General features: G+C 43.0%; 2 protein-coding genes across 2 annotated transcripts in view; both read right to left on the bottom strand.

The window, feature by feature from the left end:
* Positions 1–2,394, bottom strand: part of RGS7BP (regulator of G protein signaling 7 binding protein) — a 128,422-nt gene extending 126,028 nt beyond the window's left edge. Inside the window, exons 1-2 of the mRNA XM_056112672.1 lie at positions 1,563–2,394; positions 437–603 (exon numbers count right to left, since the gene is read on the bottom strand). Coding sequence (XP_055968647.1) covers positions 437–603; positions 1,563–1,727 — 332 coding nt within the window. The 5' untranslated portion in view covers positions 1,728–2,394. The remainder of the gene's footprint in view (positions 1–436; positions 604–1,562) is intronic.
* Positions 1–21,352, bottom strand: part of RNF180 (ring finger protein 180) — a 447,820-nt gene that overhangs the window by 226,569 nt on the left and 199,899 nt on the right. The gene's annotated exons all lie outside the window — the stretch shown is intronic.

Consider the following 21,352-nt stretch of genomic DNA (forward strand, 5'->3'; position numbering starts at 1 on the left):
GGCCTTTTCTGTAGTAGATGTTTATCAGCAGATGACAAAGTAATCTTGAGACATGGTGATTTTTATTCAGTTTGATGCCCAAGCATTCTGCAAAACAAAAAAAAACACCTTAACTCCAAATTCCCCCCCCCCCATGTGGTCCGTATATTTAAAGTTGATTTTGGGGGGGAAATAAAGGTTACGACCCAAGTCTTCAAAAATAGCGCTAAATCTATCTATGCTGTCTAAACATCTACAAAAGTATCCCACAACTTTTTGAATCGCGATTTGCCTGTAGTTTGTTTATAGCTCTCAAAAGAATTCTGATCTCGGGTAACCGGTTGAAATACTTTTTTTTTTTCAGAGATCACTTTCTGAGGTCTTGGCAACCGTAAATATGTCAGTTTCTGTGCATCATCGCGTATAAAACGATCAAAGAACGCAAAGCTTCTCCTACCCTGAGATTGCAGCAAGTTTTTGGTGCGCCTGCCGGGCCATTTCACAGCCTTTGGTCCTGGTCTTGTGCATTTCCGCCCGGAGTGAGGGGCAGCTGACAGAGACATCCCCAATAGAAATGACCAGCTCTCGGTACAGGGCCACTTGTGTGTTGAACTCTTGAACAAGCTGGAAAAGAATGAGTTTGTCTCATGACACCCTTAGCAGTCTTTTGCAATGTCCTATAGGTAAGCCAGAACTTTTTTACTGACCCCAGCCGCCACCTCCAACCTCCCACGGGGGAGACGGCGCTGTTCCCAAGATCGGGGCACGAAGATGTTAAATTTGCTTTGTAAAACGGGGCAAGTTTTACTTTCCCACGGGTAAATTTGCTCCTGCGAACTGTTTCCAGACCTCCTTGCCCCCTCAACCCCAACCCTGCAGGCTCAGTTGTGGAAGAGCAAAACACATATTGCCACTCCCAGGTCCCTAGAGAACGGTCCTGGGGACTCCGGCACCGGACGCTCTTTTCTACACACCTCCGGAGGGATTTGAAACCGCCCGGGGACAGTGAGCGGAGAGAGGCCGCAAATGACGGACCGATCACCGCCGCCGGACAGAACCGCTCGGGTCCCGGGTCCCAAGCCTGACCGGAAGACGAGCCAGAACCTTCGCACCGGGCCGGCGTCCCCCGCAGAGCCCAGGGCGCTCCGTTCGGCTTGCTCGCTCCGGTCTCCCCAGAAGCCAGCCCCCGCCACCTCTCCCACCCCTCCTTCCCGGCGATTCAGCCAATCCACCGCTTCTTTCGCACCCACCGTTCTCTAAGGGGCTAGAAGCATGACCTAGAGCTGCAAACCTAGAGACCCTAGACCGTGGCACTTCTTGAAGTGGGGGGTGGGGGTGGGAGTGGGGGATCAATAGGACCAGGTTTCAGCCTGTTTGGGGGAACTGCACGTTTAAAAATAGTGCATGTGCACGTGATCGGCATGGAGGCGCCGAGGGTGGGGGAGTGGCTGGTACTCAGACGATTAACATACACAATCCCCCCACCCCCTCCCGAAGGGAGGGGGGGGAGAGAGAGGGGGGGGAGAGAGGGAGAGGGAGAGGGAGAGAGGGAGAGGGGGAGAGGGGCGCAGTTTTCAACCTACCATCTTGCAGTCGTCCAGGGTCCTTTGGGCTTTGTGGGCGCCCTCCGAGCCGCTGCCCCTGCGCTCCCAATCTCCGCCCTGCAGCGGAGGCTTGCTGATCTGGAAGATCGAGGAGCGGGCGGACCGACCCGGGCGCTTCTTGCGCCCATTCGGTGCAGAACTCATGCATACACATCCACCAAGCCGAAGCCGCTGGTGCAGTGCGCCCCGGCGCGGGCGGCCCGGTGGTTGCCCTGCGCGCCGCGCCGAGCACGGGAGCCGGGGCGGGAGGCGCGCGGCGCTCACAGGCTTGGGGCTGGCTGCGCGGGCGGGTAACCTTCAGCCTGAAGGAGAGTCGGGGCCGCGCTGGCCGCGCTGTGCAGCATCGCTTCCTCTAGCAGCGAGGAAGGGGCTCGATTAAGTTCTGCTCAGCAGCGTTGCCGGCGCTGTCCCGGGAGCGGCACGCTGGAGGGAGCTCGCACCGCTGTCCCCTCGGCATGGACGGCAAGCCTGGACCAGAAGGAACGCGCCCGGCGGTCCCGAGTTTCCATTCAGACGGGGAAGCAGTTTTCAAAGCCTGCTTCTGCAAGGGGAGGGGGCGAGGGAGGGGAGAGCGGTGGTGGAGAGGCGTCGCGCTGGCTTCGGCGTCTTCCCGCAGCGGCACTCGGCTCTCTTTCCCCACCCTCCCCTGCCACCAGGCCTGGAAGGCTGGCGGTCCCCCAGCAGGCAGTTGGATCTAATTGGCTGCCTTGAACCGACGTCTCTACGGGCTCGTCTGTTTGAGGATCCCAAATGAATCCGTGGCGGGACTGGCAGACGCAGGGAGCAGGTCTGGCTGACGTTGTTCGCGGCCCGGAACATTGATAGGACGGGAATACTAATGTGATCCGTCCACACAGCCCCCTTCCCCCCTCCACAGTTTATGCACTTATCCAATCAAATCCCCGGGAACATCAATTGCAATATTACTTCATCTGCTCTATTATTAGAAATGAAAAGTGTCATCAGAGCGGAGCACATTGCCACATGCTGGGACCCAAACACGTACTTTTAACCAGCCATCATGGGCATTGGGCCCGCATCATCCTGACTGTCTGGGGCCACGGATCGAAGGCCAAAACAGGAGGGAGGGAGACCATCGTTTCAAAAGGGAGATGTTCGGATAGCAAGAAAGAGTAAGGGAGGAGAAGCTTTCTTTGGCAGTTGTGGTTGTGTTTTTGCCCTTGTTCACTGAGTGTGAGAGGAGCCAGTAGCTGAATGCACAGCCTCATCCTACCCTGCTCTCATCAGGATGGTCCTGAGAACCACCCGATGAATTTCCCAGTAGGGGTTTGAACACCTGAGAACTGACAGGCCTCCCTCAGCAGCAAAATGGCTTCTTCTCCTTTACCAGCCATGGAGTGACTCAGAGACATCAGTGACTCAGAGGCTAATGAGGCAACCCACAAGTACAGGTAAAGTCCATAGGAGGGAGGTGGAAGTGAGGTCCTGAGCCACTGAAGTCCACTCTTGCCAACTGACACCTGAAGATTCTGGAAAACCAAAGAGGCAGGCTGGGTACTCAGCACCAAGACTCTGAGCATGCCTATTCCTTTATGAGTGCTTCATTTGGAAGTGACAGATGGCCAGGTTTGCCACAGGGGAGCCTATGAGTTGCAAAAAAATCAAATTAGCAAACAGAGGTTCCTGGTCACTCACTTAAGGGGATATAGAGTTCTGAGAGAGAAAAAGATCAAGCCAACAAGGCTAACACTCTAAAGAACTGTCCCTAGTTTTTTTTTTACAAGACAGGTAAATACCAATAGAACTGAGGGGTTGGGGTGGTGGGGAGAAGAAAAAGATCATGGGAAATTGGTGGAGGGATCTTGAGGCACTGGTGGAGAGACTGGTATTGTATACTGCAAATATAAAATAATTATTTCAATATTATAATAAACTATAATACTTCAATTTTAAAATTAAAATAAAGGGGATGAAGATGTTCACCCAGTACTCAAATCTCAGAGTTCATTCAATATGATTTGGAAGAGTAAAACCAGAAAAGCGGGTAAACACAAGGACTGGTGCAGTATAATACTTTGCTCCCAGTAACCATAGTAAAACAGTGATATTTGGTTTTGGTTCTCAGATATAGGAGCAAGGTTCTTAAAACCCTAGAAAGTTCATGAATATAGGTGAATGGAGTTTCTGATTATATCAATGACTAAGCCTTGATTAGAAGTTTAAACCAACTTCCAACTTCTGGGGCAATAAAGAGGTAGGGATCAAGTCAGTCATGAATAGTCAATGATTTGATCAAGTTTGCCAAAGTAATGAAACATTTATTTAAAAAAAAACCTAAATGGTGAAAGGGGAGAGAAAATAAGGTACTTGCTTTCTGTGAGCCTGGTTCAGGTTTGACCCCTGACTCGCTATGGCCCTTGAGCACCACCAAGGAGTGAGCCCTGAACACAGAGCCCAGTAGCCCCAGAGCATTGCCAGGTGTGACCCTGCCCCCCAAGTCCTAAATGATGGTGTTCAGGAAGCTTCAGGGTAGCTGCAGATATATTTCGTTGGTTGATGGGGAAATGGCATGCCCTGTAGACACGGAAGACCAGCACTCTCTTTTTCATACCTTACATTTGAACATCTCTTCCATTGTCTATTCCTGATTTGTATCATTCCTAATAAGTGGATAAGTAAGCACTTTTCCCAGTTCTATGAATCATTCCTGTACATTTCAAATATCAGGTGATTATTTGAAGGAATTTCCAAATTTATAGTTATATTAGATAGAAGCTTGGGTAAACTAGGGATCCAACCTCTGGTGGATGATATATTGTGGTTGAGGACAGTCTTGTGGGCCTGGGTCCTTAGTCTGTTAGGTCTGGTGCTAATGCTGGAGGGTTAGTATCAGAATTAAATTGAATTGATGAAAGCCAGGAAAACAGTGTTGAAAATGACACTATATAGTTCACTGTCACTGTCACTGTCTTCCCGTTGTTCATCGATTTGCTTGAGCGAGCCCAGTAATGTCTCCATTGGAGACTTTGTTGTTACTGTTTGGCATATCGAATATGTCACGGGTAGCTTGTCAGGCTCTACCGTGTGGGCTTGCCGGGCTCTCCGAGAGAGGCGGAGGAATCGAACTCGGGTTGGCCATGTTGGCTGCATGCAAGGCAAACGCCCTACTGCTGTGCTATCACTCAAGGAGGAGAAAATAACTCAACTGATAAATATCAGTCAATTGTATTCCTCGTCAATGTTGTCAACAATGGCATCTTCCCATGTTGCCACAATAGTGCCAAAGAGCTCCCAGTTGGTGGTCGTTCTGGGAGTTCTTTTCTTAAATTTTGCAGCCCTTTCTCTCCGTTCTGTGAAGAACAATTTTGCATGAAGGAGATGGTGGTCCGATCCCATTTGAAATTTTGGGACAACAGCGACATCGGTCAGGCAAAACCGTCGATTGAATATGATGTGGTCTATTTCGTTGTGGAATCGTCCACCGGGAGACTCCCATGTCCAACGTGTAGATTTGGCCTTCTGGAACTGTGAGTTACCATGGATGGTCTTGGTCGACATGATGAACTCAGACAGTCTCTCACCCTGTTCGTTCCATTCTAGGCCATGGGTCCTGATGTGAAGTTCTTCAGCTGATCTTCTCGGTCCTATCTTGGCATTAAAATCACCCATAATGATCTTGTAGAAGGTGTGGTCTTCTTTATAGAACTTCTCCAGCTCCATGTAGAACTTCTCAATTTCTCCTTCATCATAATGAGATGTTGGTGCGTAGACAATGAAGATAGAAACTGCCGGCAGTGAGCCACATCTATTCAAACGTAAACGTCTGATTCAGGCATTCGAATGAATCAATGCTCATGGCCAAGTTTGTGTTGACAAGAACACCGATGCCTCCGACACCTCTTTTATCGCATGTTCCGAGGAACAACATGGGAAGATGTCATTGTTGACAACACTGATGAGGAATATGATCAACTGGTTCAGCACCTCCATAATTGTGCGAGGAATGCCAAGAGAGAGATAGCCACAAAAAAAAGCCTGTCTTCAAAAACTCTTGAACTTATTCGCCAACGTGGTTTGGCGCATGCCTCAGGCAACCGCAAGCGAAAGTCCGAGTTTGCAAAGCAGTGCAGAGATGCGATCAAGGAAGACCTCAAAGAGAGAAGAGTAGAAGTGCTGGTAGATGCTGCAGAAGCCGGGAAAAGTATTGGTAATGCCTGCCTGTCCTTTGCCAAATACAAGACCAAGATGACTGCCCTCCGACGTCCTGATTGATCTATCACATCTTCCAGAATGGCAATGGAGAAGATTATCCATGACTTCTACTCAAATCTCTTCGATAGCCATGTCCACTTGCCGACATACCAAATTCCACAGGATGGATATGTTGTTCCCAATGTTCTCCCTTCTGAAATTCGACACGTCATTTCGTCAGTAAAGAAAAAAACAGCACCCAGCCCAGACAAGGTCAGACCTGAACACCTGAAGAACCTGTCGTCAGTACTCATCAATATGCTGACTCTGCTCTTCACACGCTACCTGTCTGAATGCAAAGTTCCATCCCAATGGAAAATCAGCAGGACTGTACTACTGTAGAAGAAGGGAGACTTTCATGACAATAGCAACTATCACCCGATCTGCCTATTGTCTGTCATCTACAAGTTGTTCACTCGAGTCATCCTAAATAGGATTGGCAGAACACTAGATGAAGGACAACCATGCAAGCAAGCCGGGTTCCGCAAAGGATTCAGCACCATCGACCATATCCACACGATAACCAAGCTCATTGAGGTTTCTCGGGAGTTCAAGATGCTGCTACGTCTAACATTCATTGATTTAAAGAAGGCCTTTGATTCTGTTGAGACGGAAGCGGTCATTGAAGCCCTAGCCAATCAGGGCATTCAAACTCAATACATCAGGATCCTCTGTGAGCTGTATTACGGATTCACTACCAGGATCTCACCATTCTACAAAGAAGTAATCATTGATGTCAAGAGAGGGGTTCGGCAGGATGATACCATTTCACCGAAATCTTCAGTGCCGCCCTCGAGAACATCATGCAATGACTGGAATGGGAAGGAATGGGAGTGAAGATACATGGTCGGCAACTATACTACCTCTGCTTTGCTGATGACATCGTTCTAATAACACCAAACATTAGCCAAGCAGCACAAATGCTGGCCGACTTTGACCATGAGTGTGGAAAGGTCAGACTACAGCTGAATCTTGCGAAGACAATGTTTATGAGAAACAGCCTCGTTCCTGATGCCCCATTTGCTCTCAACGAAACGACCATCTCCGAATGCAACAGCTATGTGTACCTAGGTCTAGAAGTCAACATGACAAATGACCTGACACCTGAGCTGCTCAGGAGGAAGAGAGCAGCTTGGAACACCTTCAAGAGCGTCGAAGAAATATCTAAGAGGACGAAGAACCTCTGGCTATGGGCACATCCCTTTGATTCCACTGTTCTTCCTGAATTAACATATGCTTCAGAGACCTGGGCCCTATGCAAACAGGATGAGAACGCTATTTGGGTCTCCCAAAAAGGAATTGAAAGAGCTATGCTTGGAATATCACGTTTCACTCAAATGAGAGAAAGAATCCGGAGTTCTGACCTCCGTTGACGATCAAGAATCAGGGACCCTGTCTCGTTTGCCAAGGTGTCTAAAATCAGATGGGCTGGTCACGTAATGAGATTTAAAGACGACCGCTGTACTAGAGCTGTTACGGACTGGATTCCACGGGATGTCAAAAGACCGTGTGGCCGCCCACCTACCAGATGGTCAGACTTCTTCATTAAGATCATGAACTATCAGTTTGAGGCTCTTCGTGTTCCTAGAGCGAACAGACGCCATTGGGCTACACTAGCATGCGACAGGGACAAATGGAGACTTTACTGGCACCCGCTCGAGCAAATCAATGATTAACGTGAAGTCAAGTGATAAATATCAGAGTAGATAAGCTCTACTTTGTACTTGACAGAAAATCAAAAGTCAGTTTTTTTTTTAACAAAGATTTGGGCTGGAAGGGGGGGACAGGGGGTCAAGCAAGTTATCAACTACCATCTCCATCCTGATAAGCAACTATCCTCTAGGTGTTTAGATAGTCCAAGGCCCAGGGTAAGGACTTAACTGCTGATCAAATACAAAATATAAGAGAAGTTAATTCTTGGCTATCTCCCTGTTTGTTTTTCTTTCCCTTGGCCTCAGTTCTCTTTCTAGTGTGTGGAAGAGAAGTGAAGGAATGTGCCAGGTGATTTAGTGCAACGCAGCCCTGAGGCTTAGGGAATTTAAGGAAGGAGAAACACAGTTACTTGCACATGATGTAACTAATTCCTGTAATACAAACCTTCTTTGTTCCCAGCATCTTCTCCCACCTCTACTAAACTTGAAATCTGTACCCCCATGTTGGTGCTGCTTTGAAGAATAAAAAAAAAAAGAGGACTGTACTGGGACTGTGCAGACAAAGGCAGGAGAAGACAGGATAACAGAGCTCAGTCATCTGAAATATATTACCGCCTTTGATATTTTATCCTTTTCCTTGCATGACCATAATGACTGCCACCAGATTTGAGCGTCTCTAAACTCCTCAGTAGTAGGCTTCTACTCCAGTTACAACCATCTGGTTTCTACTCCCCCCATGTTCTGCCTAGAGACGATTGCAACAAATTAAGAGAAGGGAAAAAAAATAATGACAACACATTTGCGCTACTCTGTTTCCATGCCATTTTTCTGGCAGTGGGTGGGATGGAGGAAGAATAAATGGTCAACCGCAATGTCACAGCTAAAGGAGAATAGATTTGGAAACTGCTAGAGGGACTAAGTGGAAACTGTCATTTGTTGGTGTCTCTTGGCCTTCCCTGATACATGGGCCAAATCATTTTCTTGAGAAGGGAAAAAAATAGCATCAAGCCCAGAGCTGTCTCTCTCAGGGACAAATGCTGTAATCAGAATAGCAGCAGGCAGGCTTAGTTCCCTCGCCTTCCCCCACATTCAAAACAGCATGAATTTACATTCCCAGGACTTCCTGGCTGCCAAATAAGAGGGTGAAGTGCAACTGGAAATCCCAAGAATGAGGACAAAGTTTTTTGTTACCTGGGCTCAATTTTGGCACAATTGCAATGATGGGTCCTTTTATAAGTATATGAAGTATGCTTCACCTTCTCTCTATGGCTATTTTAGACAATTCCTTTTGATTTGAAACTTTAAAAAGGTGAATAGCGTTTAGAGAGAGTATGAGCCACTGTTAAATTTATTCAAATCGGTGCTATCAAGAACCACAATGAAACCCAGAGGAGCACATCTCACACTGGATTGAGTTCTTATGAAAGGGGAGACTGGGAGGAATGTTTCATCTCAGGTAAATTTTAAGGAGGGGCAAAAAAATTGAAAAAGAACTTATCTTTGTGAATCAGTGGCAGAAGCAGAGAAAAACACATAGAGAGAAGTTTGGATTGGAAATATCAAGTTCCTATTAGTGTCAACGAATTTAGTTACTGTGAAAAATTGAGTTAATAAACTATCTGATAATGGATTTCCACCGAGAACAGAAGGAAATACAATATATTGGGAAAATTTAATAATTTTAAATGTTTTCAATAATTTTATTAGATATATTTCCAAGTCTTATTGGTTCTAAACTTTTATAATTTAGGAATATTCCTTAATAAAAAGGGTCCAAAATTTAGGATACAGGATTAGATACATAGCCTTGGAAGCAGCCCATGCAAGGGCTGAAGTAAAGGCTTCACTACCTTTTTGGAAAACCTCTACATTTGGTGTCTAGTATATGTACAGTAGCAATGATTGCTTTTCCACCTCAGGTTTTATTTTCCCATTTCTGATGATAACACCCTAAATTTCTTTTGAGAAATCAATATTCTCCTTTTGGTACACTGGCTCATTGGTGGGCCAATGACTAAGGCCTGACAATAGCGACATTACAGTTTTTCTCCAAATGTTGCCTTTTTTTTTGGCTTTTTGGGTCACACCCGGCAATGCACAGGGGTTACTCCTGGCTCTGCACTCAGGAGTTATCCCTGGCGGTGCTCAGGGGACCATATGGGATGCTGGGAATCGAACCCCGGTTGGCCGTGTGCAAAGCAAACGCCCTCCCCGCTGTGCTATTGCTCCAGCCCCCAAATGTTTCCTTTTTTATTATAAAAGTAATTGAGTTTCTTTTGTTTTTGTTCTTATTGCAGTTTGCAATAGCATTGAAATCATTGTTTCATAGTGGCAGTGCTACTTTGCCTATTCCTTTTTTTTTTTTTATAATTTATTTCTTTATTGAATCACTGTGGGAAAAGTTACAGAGCTTTCGAGTTTAGGTCTCAGTCATGTAAATATCAAACACATTTCCCTTTACCAATACTTATTTTTAACCACGAACCCCAATAGAACCCCACCTCCCACCCCTCCCAATTCCTGTGAGGCAGATGAGTTCTAGTTAATACTCTATCTACTTTGGCTAGATACATTGTTTCGATAGAAGATGCACAATTATTGTTTAGGGTTTACGACCCTCCCCCCCCCAATCAGACATGCTGAAACAGCGTTGTGAAATGATTTGCTTTCTACAACTTGGTTTAAGAATAAAATGATGTTGCGCGGCCACAATAGCGGCCGCGTGGTTTTGGATTTCTGCTATTTTACTTACTAACCCTGGAAGAATTTCTATTAATAGTTAGATAGTTAAGAGATTGGTTTCTGTGCTCTGGAGTCATGGCCGTGCCGGAGAGCCGCTCGTGGGGGGCAGCTGGCGACCTCGGTCGGGCGTGAAGGACGGCCCAGAATGCCCCCCTTCCCATGACGTCCCTGCCACCCCCACCCCCGGCTCAAACCTGCTGTCCACAAGGCTCCCGTGCGGCTGCCAACTTTCTTTCCAGAGAGGAGCGGGCGGGTGGGTCAACACCCTTTCCCCTCCGGGCAAACTTTGCCTATTCCTTTGACTTGTGTTTGAAGATCCGTTATTCCATGATCCCTTCTACTTCCCTCCCTTTTTGCCTTCTCAGTTCTCTGTTATATTGATCATATCTCAAGGTTTGCTTCCATTGAGATCTTCTGATTCCTTTCTAGATTTCCTTACAATCCACATGTGAGTAAGATTATTGGGTATTTGTTTTTTATTTGACTCGCTTCATGTAGAATGACAGCGAGTAAGGCGTTGCCTTGCACGTGGTTGACATGGCAGACCCGGGTTTGATTCCTCCGCCCCTCTTGGAGGGCCCGGCAAGATACCGAAAGTATCTTGCCCACACCATGGAGCCTGGCAAGCTATCCGTGACATATTCAATATGCCAAAAACAGTAACAACAAGTCTCACAATTTGTTGTGAGACATTACTGGTGCCTGCTTGAGCAAATCAATGAACAACAGGGATGACAGTGCTACAGTGCATACATATATTTTATCCCAATCAGCAGGAAGTCTTTTATTTGAAGCCTAATTTCTTTTGCAGCTTTTTAGCTTATTATAATACAATTTGTTTATTTTTCTTCTATTTTATCAATGAGATTGCAACATTGAAAACTCCTTGGAGGTCAAGACTTTGGAGAGTCCTGCTTATGTTTCTCTCAATGTTTATAGAAACAGTTTGAATAACAAGGTTTTGGTCAATTTTGAATTAAGCTTTATGTGCAGCATAAGATAAAGATCTAATTTCATGCTTTTGCATGTATCCATCCAGTTTTTTCAGCACCATCTATTAAAGAGATTCCTCCTGCTCCACTTTATACACCAGTTCCTTTTGTCATAAGTTAAATGTCCATGTATTTATCTCTGTTTTATCAATTATATTCCATTGATCTGAGGGTCTGTATTTAGGAAGATTGTATTCTAATGGCTGTAATGATTGGTTTCATTAAGTATCAATATCTAAGCAAGATCAATCAATATTCTTTAGATTTGGGACTTTTTCAAAATGACTGTACCACAAACAACACATGAATCTGATGTTATTGAACTATTTCACCTATACTAAATGGCCACATAATGTGTTTTAACCAAATTTCAGGGCTTGTTTTGTTTCCATTTATTTAGGGTGCAGTGAGTTTCTGATGCCTGTCCATGGTGGATGGACGACCTGAGAGCCAAGCAAAAGGAAATCAAAAATGCAAAGGAGAAAGGTTGATCTAGAAGATGTTCTTTGAACAGCCTTGCTAAAGACTAATTACACCTCCAATTTGTTAGGCAAAACAAAAAATTCCCTTAAATTACTATTGCCATCAAGCAAAAGAGTCCTAAAACTGGGACTCTGGGGGTAGGAAATATGCACTAGTGAAGGAACAGGTGTTAGAGCACTGTATGACTGAAACCCAGTCATGAACAACTTTGTAACCATGCATCTCACAGCCATTCAAATAAAGAAAAAAAAAAGAATCATTGTGTACATCTGAGGTATAACAATGCATCATCTACTATCTATTCAGTGTTCACTGTGAACAAGATGTTATGTTAAAGACTAGAAAAGATACAATAAAATTAAATAATGATTCTTCTTTGGGGACAAGTACAATGAGAGGATAAACCCCTATCCACAAAAATGTGAACAAACAATCCATAGTGGTGTCAGTTTTTGATGTATATAAATACTGCAGAAATTTGATATGGGATCAAAGTTTATAGGCTGAAGTTTTGGAAAAGGCTGCATGACAGAGAAAGAGAAGATGATTTATATGTTAAGCATTATTTAGGCTCTGTGTAAGTGGAAAAGTTGGAAAGGTTTTTTAGGAGTTGGTTAGTAGCAGGTGCAAAGGCACAGTGTGGAGTGCATGAAGGGCCAGACATAAATTGGTGAGAAGGCAGAGAGCTATTGTGAATGTGAATATGAATGTCATCATAAAATGAGGATAAATGACCTGATGACTCTGTTTTAAAGAGAGAAGGAGAAGAACAGATCACAAGCAGAAAATTTTACTTGGAATAACACAAAGCAGATGATTTATGGTTATACTGTGAAGCAGATGTGTCTCAATGATATCTAACCTGATATCTTCCACCAACTTCTTCCACTTTTGAAGGAGCACACTTGGAGGCTGAAAAGTAATATTCTGAAGAACAGTCATGTAAGAAATGGGTAGAATGGGAGTTAGTGTTAGCTAAGTATGACATAGCTCATGTTTCTTAGTCCTTTCAGAGCAAAACAGAGGAGTTGAATTCTGATGCTGAACTGGAATACTCCATGATCAAAAGATTGACCCCTGTTATTGATAAGAGGCAAGAGATGCCTTAAGACAATTAATTTGGCAGTGAAATATGGAGTGCATGGAATGAAGAAAAAGTGAAGCCATTGATTAGACTATTATAATAACCTAAGTAGATTAGAAACCTGACTGTGCTGATAAGAATTAGAAAGGAGGGGAAATGATAGCACAGCGGGTAGGACGTTTGCCTTGCATGCAACCAACTCAGATTCGATTTCCAGCATCCCATATGGTCCCCTGAGCACCACCAGAAGTAATTCCTAAGTGCAGAGCCAAGAGTAACCCCTGTACATTGCCAGGTGTGAGCCAAAAACGAAAAAAAAATTAGAAAGGAATTTAAGAGGATTTTTAAGATCAGAGCATAACCTCACAACAGGACTCATTAGAAACTATCCAAGGTAAAAATCAACAGGCATTTCAATCTTCCATGGAAATAACAATACACATTGCTTGTGATCCCTGAACTCTACATTTCATTCTAGCTCTCTAGAGTCTTTCTTTCCATTTACACAGGAACTACATTCATTCTTCAACTATTGTCTGCCTTGTCTATGATTTCTACTGAGTCCTGCTGCCAATTAACTAGATCTGTCTCAAGCTCAATAGTGCTCTGGTCTACACCTCATCTGCCCCCTACCTCTCTCAGACACAAGTCTGCTACTCTTTGGGGTATGAGGTGCTATTTCCTTCCACTGGCCCTATCAGCCCTGCCTGTAGTGACCACTTATGGCAGAGTTTGGTTCCCTTCAGGACACTTCTGAGTCTACCACGTATGTGAACAGCTGTGTCTGCTGAATCAATTCCTTAATTGCCCTTTGACCTGTCTGTCTCCTGGCTGGCTCACTGTTAGCAATTCCATGTCCTACCTTTGCTTTATTCTTTCATTCTTCTTCGCTGCCTTTCTTTCTCCTTCTCACCCAATCTTCTCCCTTTATAAAAATCACATGATGGCTCAAATAAAATATTTTAGAATGGTTTCTTCTAAAACATTGCATTGGAGATAATGATTAAAGTTCTTTTTCAACTTTCAGTCTTCTCTGGCCTCCCTGGAAATAATCCTTCTTAGTGATTTGCTATGTATATCTATGACATACTTGTGTATTTCGGGGGAAAAACATGTTGTATTTTACTGTTGCATATCGTTCTTTAGGAATAATATGGCACATGTGTCATTCTGAAATTGGCTTTTTTATTTCTACTTAATACTATATCTTTCAAAAGACTTCTGTATTTTGTGCATCTACTTCAATTTTGTACTTCTACATAGTACTTAAAATAACAGATACAACACAGTTTATTAACTATCACTAGTTGGGATATTTAGACTGCTAATTTTTGGATTATTAACACAGTGCTGGCATTAAATTCTTTAAGTGTATCATTTTCACTGGAGTATCTATTATATATACATATATATGAAAAAATCAAAATTGCTGAGTCATAGATCATGTGCCTTTACATTTGTAAGACATATTGAAATTTATTTTCAAAATTGCTGAAGAAAATCGCATGCAAGTTTGGTTAAGAAAGCATCTGTTTCCCCACATACTGACCATCATCAAACTTTTAAATTTGTGCCAATTTGACCTTATAACTTTAAAGTCATATTTTCACCTCTGAGCCTCTCAGTTTCTCTTCCAGATTTCCATTGGTTTATCTCTTTAGATGAATATGATTCCTTCCACATACCCCCCTTCCACCCTACATGACCCCAGCCTTCCTGCTCACAGCGGGTAGTTCTAAGAGGGTGCAGACAATCTCAGAAAGACTGATATTGCTAATATCCGTGACACCAGTCAAGGAAAGAGAGAAAAGCACAAGATGAATTTCCTACTCTGAAAAATTACAATCCAAAGATTCTAGACAATAAAAAAATTCAACTATGTAACACATTTGGTCTGGAAATGTAAATTTAGAAGTCAGAAGCAAACTGTGGTTGATAAAGACTTGAGGATAGATGGGTTTTACGAAGTAGAAAAGAAAAAAAGGCAGAGGGATGATTAAATACAGAGGCAAAACAACAGATAAGAGGTGGATAAAACAGAGTTGGCAGAGTTGGCAGAAGAACTGCTAGAAAGACGTAAAATTCTTTACAATGCAGTGTCCCGGACTCTGCAAAGGCAAAGGCACTCAAGGAGAGGTTGGAGTACAGGGGGCTTTAGAGGCACAAAGGAAGAAAAGAGCTTAGGAAAATACCATTTGGCAAGAAGTAGAAATTGTGAAAAGTTGTATATTTCTGTTGAATAGAAGAAACAAAACTCCAGTTGTAGGTGGGCATGAGGATAAGTGGAAGAAGGACTAGAGACATTGCTTAATGGCACACTTTGATTGCAAGAGACACAGTTCAAGCCTCAGGACTTCATGTGCCCTGAGCACAGAGCCAGGAGCAGCCACTGAACACTGTCAGGTGTGGCCCTTTACCTCAAAAACTGGAAGAATTGGGTAGGTATAGAGTAAGAATGCAAAGAAAAGAACTGCTGTATGCCAGGAAGTTAGTATAGGGGGTAAGATGTTTGCTTTGCCCATGGCCATGTCTAGGACATCATATGATACACAGCACTGCCACAAGCAATCCCTGCGCACAGAGTCAGGAGTAAGCCCTGAGCACTATGTGTGTGATCCAAAAACCAGCTGGCATGGGGGGGGGGGGGGAGGAGACAAAGACAGAGACAGAGACAGAGAAAATAAAAAAATGAAAGAAAAAATTTAAAGATATGATGGTTGTTAGAGAATTATAGAGGCTGTTAAATGTGTATTTTCCTTTCAAAGGACATATTTGAAAAGGAAGGAAAGAACTGGTAGCTAAGCAAAGACAGATACTGCTTGAGAGGGAAAAAAAGGCATAATTATAGAATGAAGGCATCAGAGGAAAGAGGAAAGAATGATGTCCAATGTGCAAATGAACGGAAATTTACTGACTTCTTTGCAAATGAGCAGTGTCTGGGCAACTTTTCCAAGTCTTTAATAGTAATTCAGTGTTGCTGATTTCAATTCAATATTGAAAATAAAGTCCAAGTTTAAAGTATCTAGGTCCTTTAGGCATGTTAATAAAATCATCTTTTGCATAAAGAGCTGCAAAATAAGACCATAACTGGTTTGGGAAACTGAAGCATTGATTCCAGAAATTCTGATACATCAGAGGGCGATAAGCAACAATCTCCCACTAGGAAGACAAACCCAGAAACTTTTTTATGGTTTTCTTCAATGCTGCTTCTGGAAGAGGGTTGTACAGTTCCCCTCAGTAATCTGCTCTAGTTAATCAAAAAAACTCTAGTCTGGTCATCACTCTTTATGTGTATTTCAACTATCTCCCTGATGTCCTGTCACTGTCACTGTCCTGCCGTTGTTCATCGATTTGCTTGAGCGGTTCTAGTAATGTCTCCATTGTGAGACTTGTTGTTACTGTGTTTGGCATATTGAATATGTCACAGGTAACTTCTCAGGCTTTGCTGTGCGGACAAGGTACTCTTGGTAGTTTGCTGGGTTCTCCGAGAGGGGTGGAGGAATTGAACTTGGCTGTAGTTTCATTGAATTCCCTTAGAGAATGTAAGAAATAAACAGCATTTGTTGCTAGACTGTTGTAAGATTTGTTGTAAGATCAATGATCTAAAATAAAAAGGTTTTCAAAATGATGGTGTACACCAGGCCATAGCACTATTGGCTATGGCAAACAAAATAAATCAAACAAAACCATCTCCTCCACCACCACCACCACCACCACCACCACCACTACCACCATGACCAGTAGGATAATGTGGTTAAAACTTTTGTTTGTCTGATTTGGGGCCACACCTAGTAGTGCTCTGCACTCAGAGATCAGGGAGGGCTCAGGTGACCAGATGAAGTATCAGGGATTGAATCTGGACTGGCTATGTGCACAGCAAGCACCTTACCCCCTGGACTCTCTCTTCAGATTCTGTCCTTTAATCTCTTAGAGAATTGGGGAGAGGGTGAGGTTGTGTGAGTGCCTTTTAATTCCAAAGAATCTGGAGTTTTTCCTCCCTGCGAGAATTGGGAATAAGAGTCCCTTCCAGTGGAAGGTGAGATAAAGGTTTCACATTAGACTAGGATGGATTCCAGCCCCTTCTGTCTGGCTCGTTCTGTCCTTTCTCCATTTATGTGGAAGTTGGAAGGACTTATCTGATGTCTCTATTCTGGTAGTTGGCAGAAGGAGAGAGTGTCTGACTTCCACTTTGGCAGAAAATGCAGCCACAGTACCTCTGGCTTTAAAAAAAAGACACCCCCCCAAAAAACAGCCAGGCTGAGTTCATCTCTAGCACCACGGATCTGTTGAATGGCCATAGCTAAAAGGAGGCAACTATACTATTTATGGAATCCTCTCCTCCTTCAAGTTATCTTTAGGGTTTTTTTTTCCTTCCAGGCAAAAATAATTTATTTCTTTCCCACTTCCCTCAAAAACATTCGAAATCATCTTTGTTATTTCAATTATTCAATAAGATCTCTAATCATGACTTCACTGAATAAAAATAGCTTTATTATACCCTAATACTATACTTAACTAATGCATTGAGATTCTAACTACTATCCATAACATTGAATGCTTTAATAATCTATTAGTTTTATAGTTCAAACTTATAACATGTCTAGAAACGTAAAATAAATTAGATAGAAATAAAGTTTAATTTGCCCAGAAATTTCAAATGGAAAGATTTCTGTGATTTTTAACTATTTGTGTGTATTTGGACTGGAGCAAGAGCACAGTGGGTAGAGCGTTTGCCTTGCATGCAGCCGACCAAGGTTCGATTCCTCTGCCCCTCTCGGAGAGCCCGGCAAGCTACTGAGAGTATCTTGCCCGCATGGCAAAGACTGGCAAGCTACCCATGACGTATTCGATATGTCAAAAACAGTGACAACAAGTCTCACAATTTGTTGTGAGACGTTACTGGCGCCTGCTCGAGCAAACCAATGAACAACGGGAAGACAGTGCTACAGTGCTACAGTGTGTGTATTCTTTGGAGAGCTAATAAATTCTTCTAGAAAAAAATCTAATCATTCTTGTTACCCTAGTTATAATTGTATTGAAAAGCTCTCAAGTAAATTGACTAGGAAATAATCAGAATCTGGAGAAAAAGTCTTAATCAGGCTTAGTTCAGGGATATTGAGGAATAGAAATTATACTGAATGCTTTATAAACAATTTTTTGGGGAGTGCACTCATAGTGGCACTTGGGAGACCATGTAGTGCCAATGATGGAACTTAGGACTTCTGAATGCAAAGCATGTACCTCACTCCCTTGAGTGATCTTGTAGCCTCAACTAGACAATTCTTAATTATAAGATACAAATAATTGAGCATTTCAGTTTTATACAATATACTAAGAACCTCATCAACAATTTTTTTATTGAATGTTTAATGTTTTTTTTAGGTCTCCAGGCTATGCAATAGAGAGCCAAGAAATTGAACTCCCTTCTAAGATTCATGCAAATATTGATGCAAAAAATGCTGATTTCTAAATGCTATAACTCTTGCCTAACTGTGAGAATCTGTGAAGCTAATAGAATGAACTGACAAGGAAGGGGAAGAAGAGTTTGGACAGACCTGGAACAAGGAGAACTGATCATGGATAGGCAACTGTTCATTGGGCCATGTCCAAAAGAAAGGACAGTATTACTGTAGCACTGTCCTCCCTTTGTTCATTGATTTGTTCGAGCAGGCACCAGTAACATTTCCTCACGAGTAGCTTGCCAGGCTTTGCCGTGCGGGTGGGATACTCTCGGTATCTTGCCGGGCTCTCCGAGGGGGGCAGAGGAATCGAACCTGGGTCGACTGCATGCAAGGCAAACGCCCTACCCACTGTGCTATCACTCTAGCTCAAAGGGAGGACAATACTGGAATATTGATATTAGCACAAATACTCAGTTGTTTCTGTTGTTCAAAAGCATAACTTGTACACCCACTATGTGCTATTTGATGAGTATACAAAAGTAAATGAGGTAAACATCTGCGATGAAGGAGCTTACTGTACTTGAAGTCAAAATGACAAGTAACACAAAAGATACTTGTATCATCCATGAGAGAAAACTGTTGGGAGTGAATCTCTCAGCAGAGAGAGGAACAGGAAAGGAGGCAAAAATGTAGACATAAGCTCATTATTATTTAGTTACTATATAACTAGTGACCAGGGTGTTTATAGTGAAGGGAGCCTGACAATTATTGAATTGTCTTTTAGCAGAAAAAATTGTGGTGGGTAACAAAAGTAATCTTGAGGGAGTGGGCACACTTGGCTGTGCTCAGGGCTCCTAAGCTCTGTGCTCAGGGATCACTCTTGGCAGTGCACAGGGGGTGGGAGCCATATGTAGTGCCAGGGATCAAAATATGGTCAGCTACATGCAAGACCGGTGTCTTATACCTTGTACTATCTCTCTGGCTCCTTGAAAGGAATTTTTAATTAAAAAGAAACAATCAAAGCAAAGAAATCAGTATGAGCAATAGTACAAGAGGGGAGTTTAGATACACATGATATATATGAAGGATGAGAAGTACAGCATTTGGCTGGATTAAAGGGCTTATGTAAGAAAATAATCAAGTAGATTGTAAAAATGGGTTGGAGCCAAATTATAATAGATTTTAGTATATAGGCTAAGACTTTTGGACTGTAGCCTATTGAATAAAACCATTTTGATTTTGAGAGTGAAAATCTATCCATACTTAGCGATTAATCTAGCATTAGTGTATAAAACGCATAAGGTAGTGATTATAATATGAAGTCTATTGCCATAAAGTAATGAAGCCAGAAATTCAAAAGTAGCAGTGGGGAAAGGAGAGAAGGAGTCATGAAAATGATTACAAAGGAAGGTTCAAGAGGATGTGCATTTGAGAAAAGAGGCCCTGAGATGATCTGCAGAATTAAACACAGGAAGCTGAATAATGGCAGGGCCATTGTCTGAAACATCAAAATCCAGAGTCATTGGCTTGGCGGGAGAATTATTAGCTTTGATCTAGATGTGTTAAGTTGAAATGAAAATGAAATTTCTTAGGAAAGAAATCCTAATTATAAATGCCAGCTTCTACATTTAATTAAGATTTTAAACCTGGCAGAAGACAAGGTTTAATCCCTGAGAAGAGATGATTCTTCAAGACAAGGTTCACTGCAGTGGCTCTCCAAAATCATCGAGACCAAAATGATTTGGGTGGTACCTGTTGTTTCCATCTGATCTATCTTCCTTCTAGGAGGGACCAATCTTCTCTTTGTGATTCTGGTGATGAATGCAGCAGTTATCGCGTCTCATTTCCCACACCACAAAGAAGGGTCTCTCTCTAAATCTGGACAATCAAATTATACAATTGCTAGATACAGTGAGGGCTTAAGGTCAGGATATGACTCAATGTCCGCATAGTACTTAGACTGGAGGCGAAGATAAAGACAGCCAAACTCCTTTCTTTAGAAGCACTAACAGAAAATGATGAGACCCAGAAATTTCTTAAAACCTCTTTTTTTCCACATAATATGTGCTTATGTGACAAAGAGGGAGGCAAAGATAGGGTCCTAATGACATTATTTGCACCCTTAGAACCTAATATTTCCAGATGAAGTCCTTTCACATGTATGCTAACATGGACACTTCATTTTTATGCTACCATATCACCCTAAGAGAAAGGAAAACCATTGAGTAAAGCTGGCTGATTTCAAGTGGCTGCATAATCTTGGCCATTTGACTGTTTAGAATTTTGTGTTTTGATTGTAATGTTGGGCCGGGCAATAGCACAGAGGGTAGGGTGTTTGCCTTGCACGTGGCCTACCTGGGTTTGTTTCCCCCGTTCCTCTTGGAGAGCCAGGCAAGCTACGGAGAGTATCCCAACTGCACAGCAGAGCCTGGCAAGCTCCCTGTGGCATATTCAATATGCCAAAAACAGTAACAACAAATCTCACAATGGAGATATTGCTGGTGTAAGCTTGAGCAAATCGATGAACAACCGTGTAGACAGTGCCACAGTGCTACAGTATTGTAATGCTAGTTACATAGAATTGCACAAGTAATGAAATAACAGACCTACATACAAACATTGTACCCATATCAGTTTCTTGACTTTGATACTATTCTGTTTATGTAAGGTGGAAACATTGAGGGAAATGGGTGAAAGGACACAGAATATTCTTTGGTTTGTTTTGATTTATTGGACTCACTTTGAGGTGATCTGCACATCTGATAGTGCTCTGTACTTAGCACTCACTCTTGGCAGGGCTCAGGGGACCATATGTGGTGCAAGGGATTGAACTCAGGCTTACCACATGCAAGGTATTTTGATCCTGGGTACCAAGTATGGTCCCCTGAGCCTTACCAGGTGTGATTTCTGAGCTGAATCAGAGTAAAACAATAACCAGCTGTGGCCCCAAAACAAAAGGAGAGATTCTTACAGGAATTAACAGAGTAAGAACAAAGACTGTGCAGATAAACTGCCTAAATTCCTGCTTGGCAGCTGAACTACCCATGTCTATAGAGGAAACTACAGGAGGTACAGAAAAGAAAATAGACTTCTAAGGTCAGACTAGCTTAAAATTGAGAGGAAGTTTCCTACAAGCACGGAAGCTGTAAGATAAGGCCTAAAATAGGAGTGTAATCACTGTCTAAATCCTTAGTTAACTTTG

This window comes from Sorex fumeus, unplaced genomic scaffold, assembly GCF_029834395.1.
Source record: "Sorex fumeus unplaced genomic scaffold, SorFum_2.1 ptg000018l, whole genome shotgun sequence".
In the NCBI taxonomy this organism is placed as follows: Eukaryota; Metazoa; Chordata; class Mammalia; order Eulipotyphla; family Soricidae; genus Sorex; species Sorex fumeus.